At 42.6% G+C, this 10,048-nt stretch overlaps 1 protein-coding gene across 1 annotated transcript; it reads right to left on the minus strand.

The window, feature by feature from the left end:
- Nucleotides 1–953: 953 nt before the first annotated feature.
- Nucleotides 954–9,735, minus strand: LOC103186158 (NSL1 component of MIS12 kinetochore complex). The gene is made up of 6 exons (XM_042333178.1): nucleotides 9,619–9,735; nucleotides 8,475–8,556; nucleotides 7,577–7,707; nucleotides 5,485–5,542; nucleotides 3,472–3,539; nucleotides 954–1,166 (listed from the first exon to the last, which is right to left on the minus strand). Exons 2-6 carry the CDS (start codon nucleotides 8,554–8,556, stop codon nucleotides 954–956), a joined length of 552 nt encoding a protein of 183 aa, XP_042189112.1. The 5' UTR covers nucleotides 9,619–9,735.
- Between the last annotated feature and the right edge of the window lie 313 nt (nucleotides 9,736–10,048).

The raw sequence follows: 10,048 nt of genomic DNA on the forward strand, positions 1-10,048 counted from the left end.
ACATACGATGCCCAAAACCTTCCGAGTTTTAAATAATATGGTGTAATCTAGCCACTACTGCAATGAGTCCTTGCATGAACTGAGTGTTCCTGGATCATTCGTTTCTAAACAGTTTCCAAATGTTGTTTCCTGTTACATCAATGTTTTGTGGAGACGGTTTTATGTAATAATTTCCTTGATTTCACACAGTCCCGTCCTCCCCCGACATCCTGCTTCCTTCAGGTTTTGCAATCTGTTTCAGTGTGAATCTCGTTGCTGAAACATAGTCCTTTTTGGTGAAAGAGATCAAAAAAAAGCCAAAGAACACTAAAAGATACTCTTCACACTGCATTCAGAGACATAAAGTAAATAAGTTGACCTTTAGGCTTCATTGCTAAGTGAATTTGTAAGATCGGCACAACACTCATATCCAGTGTAAGTCAGTTGACCTTTTATCTGTTAAATACGTTAAATAAGGGCTCATTTATAGTGAAACTAACGACTAAACTGCTTATGTTTGTCTGCCACCTATAAGCTGCCTAACAGTAAGTGTATCTAACTGACATGGCTGAGGCTCAGTGCAGTTTGGAATCCTGCATTAAAAAAATGAAGTTAATATTGGTTTGTAAGGGCTGTGAATACATCAAAAGCCCTCACGCTTCAAAACACAATCATTGCTTTGTTATGCCTAGAGCTCACAATGGAGCATAATGCACACGTGGGACCATGTGTGTGCACCATCTGTGTCTTTATATTCTAGCCGCACAGCGTGCAAAGGCCAAAGAAGCATTTGCAAGTCTTACTGTAGCCTGATGCTCAGTTCGTTCCTATAGAGCGTGTCCCAAAGACCTTCCCAAGTTGTAAACCGGAGTGAGATGTATTTAAAAGCTTTCGTTGTAAACCAGAGTCAGATGTATTTAAAAGTTTTCAAGCTCTTCGCCTTAAAAAAAAAGAATTGCTGCAGCAAACACTGTCTATGAGACTCCACTTTGTCCGCCACGTGATAAGCAGCTGGCTGTAACATCAGGGTGAGATCTCGGTGTTGTGACAAAGTTCATGGCGCAATGTATCAGCGGGCATATTCGTTCATGATCTTTCAAAGCTTCTGACAAATGTTTCACTTCTTCACCAAGTTTCCTTATTTCCCTTTTTAGAGTAGCGTTTTCCTGTTCCAGTCCTTCGTATTCCTGTGAAGAAAGGAGAGCATTAAAAGAAGGGGAACTCGACCTTTTAAAATACACGATAAGTTAATAACAACATTTACCCTGACAGTCGGTTTGAGCAAGCCCATCTGGATCACAATATCAACACGTTGCTTTAACTCCCACCCGGGAGGGCTTGATTTCAGAATCAATTTGAGGCAACCCATCAAACTCATCTGTCCTCCTTCAGTCTCTTTGTGCTTTGCCAATTGATGACAATTACAATTTACATTTATATAACAGCTTTCCAGTCGGGAGTATGTCTTACAGTATTGAGTGGGGATGAGAGGCCAAAGAGGTGAGAGGGGAGAGATGTTGAATGTGTAGCCAAAGAGGTACGTTTGAGACATGCCTTGAAAGAGGGAGGTGGAGGGGAGGGGTTGAGGGAGGGAGTAAGTTGGAGGGCCTCAGGTGAAGTTTCAGAGAAAGGGGGTAGAATGATTAAAAGCCTACCCACCAATGGGTGGGACAGGTAGGGTGGGGTGAGACGAGACTGTGGAGGGATCTGAACAGGGAAAACAAGGATTTTGTACTTGCCCACGTGGAGGGGAGGGAATGTGGAGACTGTTATACTTGTGGCAATCAACAACTCTGTCTCAGAAGTGGTAGGAAATAACGGAAGGCAGTAGAAATTGGCAGGAACCTTAAACACATCACCTTCGGCTGGTCATAAAATAACACTGAAGGTGACAGTGCTTTCAACCTTTTCAGCTGAATGAAGATCTGTGAAAGGAAAGTGAAATGTCCGGGGGAAGGAGGGGAAAGGAGACTGTAAAAGGGCAAAGCATTCTCCTGTCTTAAATTTCAATGATTGTCTCAGACACCCTTTGGATTCTGGTGTGTGTCCTGGCCAGCATCCCCCCTCCCACCCTCCTACCCCCCAAAAAAATAATAGATTTGGACAATCACTTCCTGGCTAGTTGGCATTGCTGTGTGTAAATTGCTGCTGTTGTGTTCACCAATAAATACACAGTCATTACACTTTACAGTGAAGCCTTTGGGGTGCTTTGAGACATTTCGATAACATTCTAAGGTACTATATCAAATGCAAGGATTACTATTATTATAATTATTATTATTTAGCCTAACTTGAATGAAGATCCCATGACATTTGAAAAGAGGAGGGAGTTTCTCCCGGTGTCCTGGCCAACAATCTCCTAGATAAAATTGTTTAGGGGACACCGCTGAGTGTAAATCGGCTGCTGCGTTTGTCAACAAAGACGCAGTCATGACACTTCACAGTGAAATCCTGTGAAAAGCTTTGAGAAGTCCTGGCGATGTGCCAAGGCACTATATCAAACACAGGTATTATGATTTTAAAAGACTACAATTAGTCAACATATCCTGTACAATCTATGATGGGAAGGAACTTTGTGCTTTCCTGACAAAGAAACTACCAATGAGTCAGGCATAAATCACCCACTATACACGCACGTGTACAAGATAAGTGCTCGCCCACTGTCGGTTTACCAAAAATAAAACCACGGTTGAGTAACTTTGGTGGGCCAAATTACAGCGTGTAAAACTGCAACCGTACCCAAGGTCGGAAGGAAGAAGACAATTTGTAAAAGCGCTTCACAGAACATACTGCAAAGTGAATTGACTGTATATTTGTGGGCGAACGCGGCAGCCAATTGCGCACAGCAATGTCCCACAAACAGTCGTAGATTGAAAATGACCAATTAATTATTGTTTTTGGTTTTTGAAGGGATTATTATTAGGCGTGTGGAGTAAGGAAACTTGCCCAAGGTTTCGCCCTGTGCCTGGGATTGAACTCAGGTCTCTCGCTTGCAAAGCGAGTGCTCTAACCACTGAGCTACAGGACTCCAGGAAGGGTGATGGGCAGGGAGGGTGGAGGTAAAAGGGTGACCTAAGGTGCGGTTGAAGAGGAAGATCTTGAGACGGTCTTTGAAGGAAGTAAGGGACTGTGGGATGGAGTTCCAAGGGGGGGGGGTGGGGCAGAAAGGCTGAAGACCTGATTGCCGATGGAGGCGCAGGCAGGGTGAGGGATGTGGAGCAGAGTCTGCCGAGCGGAGGAAACAGACAGGGCACTAGGGGCTTAGCAGAGCAGAGAGGCAAGGCTGTGGAGGGCTTTGAAAGCAAGGACGAGGATTTTTGAACTTGATTCCCTGTGAAGCCGGGCGAGGATGAGGGTGATGGATTCACGGAGTCTGGTGCGGGAGAGGACACGAGCTGCAGAGTTCTGAATAATGAAGAATCTCTTAACAGGAGTGCCGCTGACAAAAAAGTCCTGAACAATTAAAATGTACAGAATTTCTGAAGTGCTTACCTTCATAATGTCATTCATTTCTTGTGAAACAATTGATGCATTTTCCATTAATTCAGTCTCCGTTGTTACTAAACACAAACCATATTTAGCAAATACACTCAAAAAAGATACATAAGTGTATATTTATGTCCTGTAAGTTAGCAAACAGTACGCTTTACAAGTACTCTATATGTACAGGGACAGGTAATAATATGTATAAAAAATTTGAAATAAAATTACATAATTCCTTTGATTCAGTATTATCCAAAAAGGTCTTTAGACGATGGACATTAAAACACTCACACATCAGTCCCTCCACGGGACTGTTTACCTAGCAGGAAGTAGGAACCCACTTGTTAGTCAATTGCCAGATCACTTTCCGGGGGTAATAATCTCTTCACCCCAAATAATGATGGTTTGGTCACTCACTCTATGGCCGTTTGTAGGACACCGCTGAGCGCAATTGGCTTCCGCGTTTCGCCCACAAAATACAGCTTCACTACACTTCACAATATATTCTGTGAAGCGCATCGAGAAGTCTCGACGAAGTGATAAGGCGCTATATTCAAATGCAAGTATTATTGTTATTAATAATGCCACAGCAGACAATTTTACCTTCATGAGTACGATAACTACCATTATAACTAACTAGCAAAAATGGGAAACATGGAAATCTTCTATACCTAACAGATCAACGTGCAACTGAAATAAATTTAAAATGGAGAAAAAAGTGTAAAACTACAAGAGAAGCGGAGTGGTTACGACTGTAAAACTGAACTCCTCGATTCAATTAGAGCTTTAGAGCTGCTTTCTCAAATATCATTATTCAATTAAAAAGATACACTCATTATGAAAATGTTTACAATCTGAATCGCAGCAATCCCTCTCCTCTCAGAACTCCAGTTAGGTTTAAGGGAGGCAGGTGCCAACAGCAGGAAAGACTCTAGGTTTGGTGTCACCACACTTATGGTTTCAGTGATTTATGGAGCAAATGAAAAGTATTCAGTCTTTGAGTCAGTGCACCAGCAGGTGGCTGAAAGTCCAGGGTCGCTTGCAATAACTAGATGCACTCATTCTGTGCTGCAAACTTGGAAAGAAACACATTGCTACCAAGGAAAATAGAAGGTAAACTGGAAGATTCAAAACAGGAAAAAAAATTGAGGGCAAACTAAAGATTAAAAAAGGAATAAAGCTGAAATAAAAATATCTCCACCATTCAAATTCATGTTTTCCCTATAAAAATGTGCCTAAGGACACAACTTGCTTTACAACAGCAAAATGAGTTCCTCATCATGCTTGATCAAGATTCATTGTTTTGTTATTTTGAGACCCTTCAAGCTGTGTAGGATCTTCCCTCATTTTGGGTCACGTTGAATTTGTTCCCACAAATATAGCATCAAGGAAATGGAAAGGGGAAATGAAAAATGGGATTGAGCAATGCACAGCACTGATTGTTTACTCTGAATTGCACTATGCTCTCTAAGTGGTAAGAAAACCTCTCAAACTCAGAATTAGCTAAGCTTGGCGGTTTACTGATAATATTCCTTGCATTTGATATAGAGCCTCACGATAGAGGGTCTCAAAAGTATTTAAATGGATTTACTCTGTGCATGAATGTATTTTGTAGGTAAATGCGGCAGCCAAAAGAGAAGATGAGTAACGAGGACGATCAGAGACTTCAAAGTAAGAATGGCAAAACAAAGGCAACACTAATGTACAGTAGTAGCAGTCCGAAGGTTAAAGCAGGGCTGAATGTTAAAAACAATAAATGCAAGTTCTGTTTTAAGCAGCGGTACTTTTCAGTTAACATAATTTTGTTGCTTGCACATATATTCAACAGAACATTTTCCTCAGCTATGATTCCCTGAAACAAGGTGAACCAATACAATTTATTTAGAACAGATTTGGTTCGTTAGGGTAAAGATTCCTGCTATATATATATATATAAAATTATAATATGTTTTTATTCAGTTTAATTTTCCTTGTCCCTCACATATAAATTTAAATAAACACACCAATTTGGTACATGCTTACCTTGCTCTAGGTGTAGCTGCAGCGTCCTTTTGGGAATTGTTACTGCCTGTTGAAGCTTCTATAATATAATGAGGTACAAGTCTTCCTTAGTGATGAAAAGTAAACGTGAACGACATTTCAACCCAACTTGCAAGACACCAAATTATCTTTCAGGCAAGTACAGTGTATGAAAACTGACAAAGTTTATACAACTGACCAAAAAGGTCATCCTATTAAACTTCTAGACCAGTATCCCAGGTTGCTGACTTCATCATAAATCTGGAGGCATCACTTATAACAGTAGTTGGTGAAGACCACTGGTTTTGCTTCCCATAAAAGCAGAATGTTTACCACAAGATGCTTAACCAAACAGCAAGGAATAAACATTCTAACTATGGTAAATATTTTGGATTAATGATTAACTTTGTAACAATGGGTATGTCTCGGCTGCACTTTAACAGCTAAGTTTGGTCGCTATATAGTTTTCTGTAACAAAAATTGGAGGTAGGACAGTTAAAAGCATCAAACATTACACCACAGCACTCGTCATAAGCATCTAAACCCAAATACTGTATTTGTTTCAGGGAAATAATTGACTCAATGGTTATTGTGCCATCACTAAATTGTTATTATTATTATTATTATTATTATCATCATTATCATCATCATCATCATCGAAGCTCCAAAGTCCTATTCTGACAGAACATCTTTCTGGAGTAGGAGAGAATTTGAAAAACCCTAAAAGGAAACATAACTCACTTGGTACACTTAACTCGAGAGTTAAGAAGTTTTTAGTAACGGGTTGACATCAAATATACTCTTTTTTTTAAAAAAAAGAGCACAGCTGTTAAGAACTGAAAGCTTTTAGGTTGGAGTACAAAGAGTATATTGTATATTGCTGTAACAGTTCCAAATACATTCTGTAGTCATATGGGCCTGTAGTGGCCCACATGGGTACCACAGCAATCTTTGACTGTTCGATTGCTTGCTGAAATTGACATGTTTAACATTAAACTCAATTGACTTGTCTCAACAACGTGATAACGCACTCTATCAAACACAAGGATTATTATTAGTTATTATGTTTAAAGAGGTCAAGAAATACTCTAGCTAGCTTGGTTGTTTATCACATAATACTCAATTAGTCATCAGTCACTCAATTATCAAACGCAAGGCTTATTATCTATCACCTGGTCACCATTCAGATTCCGTGATTCCATGTCTGCTCTTTTTTTTAAACAAAAGCAATACAATTCCAGCAAAACCAATTCAACAACAGATTTGGAAGCTGCGCTCAAACTGTGGAACTTCAAGTAGGTGGGGAGGGTGCCATACAAAATTCTGAAATGAGCTTCAGATGTTAAAAATTGGGTGCAGAAGTTTTTCTTCCATTGCACTCAAGAGAACTTCATTTTTCATCTCCCTCCCCTCAAAAGATCAACAACAACTTGCATTTATATTACACCCCTCACCCAGGGTAGCATCTCAGAGTGCTTCAATCATGATCGTGACCCCAGTTTTTCCTTTAAAAACACAACTTTTTCAGTCATAAATCAAGCTCCCACTGTTCAAGTTTCTTGCAATCGCAGTAGCAAACTTTTATCAAAAGATTTATCCCTTTTCCGAGGTGTGCCCCATCCTTTATCACAATAATCTTTGCATTTGATATAGCGTCTTATCACGTCAAAGAGCTTCACAGAATATAAAGTGAAATGACTGTATTTTGTGGGTGAAATGCAGCAGCCAATTGCACACAGTAGTGTCCCACAAACAGTCATGGATTGAGTGAAGGGAGGATTATTACCCCTGGAAAGCAAGCAATCTGCCAATGACTAACAATTGGGTTCCTACTTATAACTAGGCAAATAGAGGTGTGTAGAGTAAGGAAAAGGGAGTCAATTAGATTACCCAGTTTCGCAGAAAAAACATAGACATAGAGCACAGAAACAGGCCCATCATCTTATTGAGTCTGCACTGGAATCTGGTACATTTCACTCTATAATATATTCTGTGAAGCACTTTGAGACGTCTGAAAGACATGATAAGGTACTAAATCAAATGCAAGATTTATTATTATTTGTAAGATCAAAAATAGAGGTAAAAAAGTACATACTAGTTTTTCTCTTTCCGCTTTCATTGTCTTAGCAACATGCCCACAGATCTTCCTGGGAAACTTCTTGCGTTTTGTAGCTGTCTCTTTAATACACTCATCCAACTCGTCATCTAAAACCTTGATGTCATTGCCTGAATATTTAGCAAATATTAGAATATTTAGCAAATCTACAAGCAGTGCTCAGAAGAGGCTTGAAAACAAGGTAATTTATTATTTTGTACAACAACTTGCATTTGTATAGCACTGTTCACATGGAGTAGCGTGTTAAACTGTTTTAACAGTGGTGGAGCTCGACACCAAGCAAGGGAGGGAATGGAGGTGACTGCTGGCATGGTCAAAGGTCTTGAATGTGTGATCTGTAGACGGGCAAGGAGCATGGCAGAGGGACTGAGTGAAGAGTTCCAGAGTTTCGGGGCAGAGTGGCTGAAAGCACAGCCAATTATGGTCGAGCTGAGGGGATGAGGGATGTACAGAGGGTTGGAGCCAGCTGAGCAATGGGGTTGGACAGAAGAGTGGGGTACAAGCAAGTTGAAGAGGTAGGGAGGTGGTAGGACATTAAGTGATTTGTACGCGAGTGTGAGGATTTGGAAACTGAAATTGTTTTGTAGTGGGGAACTAGTGTAGCTTAGGTTCTGGGGTGGTGTGGGCGCAGATCTTGATACAGGTGAAGATATGGGCAGCACAGTATTGAATCAGTAACTGAAACAGTAATCTCTTTCAGCAAAGATTTATTATTTAGAAACTCTTCTCAATGTTATATTTTTGTACAGACACAAGGTCACATAATTTGCCAACAAACTCACATCACGTTGGTGAGAAATTGGCAAGTGGTCCACCTGTGGAACTACCACCCGGAATAGGATGAAAGGATTTGGGGAAAAGTTATTTAATATCATACCATGTTCCAGCTCTTCTTCTGGCAATTCTTGCCATAGCATTTCATTCACAAGAATATTTTCCTGTACAGCGGCTTCAAACATCTGTAAGAAAACAGTTGGGACATAATGTCTGAGAAAAACAACACCAAGATTTCATTTATTGAGTGCCTTTCACGTCAGGAGGACGTCCCAAGGCGCTGTAGAAGGAACCATAATACAAGACTGATAGTTTAGATGACACACGCTCCCTGAGGTGCACAGCGCACGCACGCACGCTCCCTGAGGTGTTTATCACACACACCCTCTCTCTGAGGTGTATATCACACACACCCTCTCTCTCTGAGGTGTATATCACACACACCCTCTCTCTCTGAGGTGTATATCACACACACACTCTCTCTCTCTCTGAGGTGTATATCACACACACACTCTCTCTCTGAGGTGTGTATCACACACACACTCTCTCTCTCTCTGAGGTGTATATCACACACACTCTCTCTCTGAGGTGTATATCACACACACACTCTCTCTCTCTGATGTGTATATCACACACACACTCTCTCTCTCTCTGAGGTGTATATCACACACACACTCTCTCTCTCTGAGGTGTATATCACACACACACTCTCTCTCTCTGAGGTGTATATCACACACACCCTCTCTCTCTGAGGTGTATATCACACACACACTCTCTCTCTGAGGTGTATATCACACACACACTCTCTCTCTCTGAGGTGTATATCACACACACACTCTCACTCTGAGGTGTATATCACACACACACTCTCTCTCTGAAGTGTATATCACACACACACTCTCTCTGAGGTGTATATCACACACACACTCTCTCTCTGAGGTGTATATCACACACCACTCTCTCTCTGAGGTGTATATCACACACCACTCTTTCTGAGGTGTATATCACACACACACTCTCTCTCTCTCTGAGGTGTATATCACACACACACTCTCTCTCTCTGAGGTGTATATCACACACACACTCTCTCTCTGAGGTGTATATCACACACTCTCTCTCTCTCTCTCTCTGAGGTGTATATCACACACACACTCTCTCTGAGGTGTATATCACACACACACTCTCTCTCTGAGGTGTATATCACACACTCTCTCTCTCTCTCTCTCTCTGAGGTAAACAGCACTCACCCGCTGGACCTGCTGCTCCCGCTCGGGTGTCAGGTTGAGTGTGGGCCCCAGGAGGAGGCGGGAGCAGCGGGCCAGGGCCTGGCCGAACTGGCGTTTGCTGCCCCAGCAGCGGATGCGCTGCCCGGGCTCGGGGGCCGCGGGGGAGGGTGCGGGGGCCGCGGGGGAGGGTGCGGGGGCCGCGGGGGAGGGTGCGGGGGCCGCGGGGGAGGGTGCGGGGCCGCGGGGGAGGGTGCGGGGGGTGTGGGGCCGCGGGGGAGGGTGCGGGGGGTGTGGGGGCCGCGGGGGAGGGTGCGGGGGCCGCGGGGGCTGTGGGAGAAGGTGCAGGGGCTGTGGGGGAGGGTGCGGGGGCTGTGGGGGCCGCGGGGGAGGCTGTGGGGCCTGTGGGCTCCGGCTCCATCCCTCGCGCTGAACGCCTCGGATTCAAACCTAA

This window comes from Callorhinchus milii, unplaced genomic scaffold, assembly GCF_018977255.1.
Source record: "Callorhinchus milii isolate IMCB2004 unplaced genomic scaffold, IMCB_Cmil_1.0 Scaffold3, whole genome shotgun sequence".
Lineage (NCBI taxonomy): Eukaryota > Metazoa > Chordata > Chondrichthyes > Chimaeriformes > Callorhinchidae > Callorhinchus > Callorhinchus milii.

Coding starts and splice junctions, on each gene's coding strand:
- LOC103186158 (XM_042333178.1), bottom strand. CDS start 8,556: ATGTTTGAAGCCGCTGTACAGGAAAATATTCTTGTGAATGAAATGCTA. Junction 7,708..8,474: donor AGAAGAAGAGCTGGAACATG/GTATGATATTAA, acceptor CTAAATATTCAG/GCAATGACATCAAGGTTTTA. Junction 5,543..7,576: donor AAGCGGAAAGAGAAAAACTA/GTATGTACTTTT, acceptor ATTATATTATAG/AAGCTTCAACAGGCAGTAAC.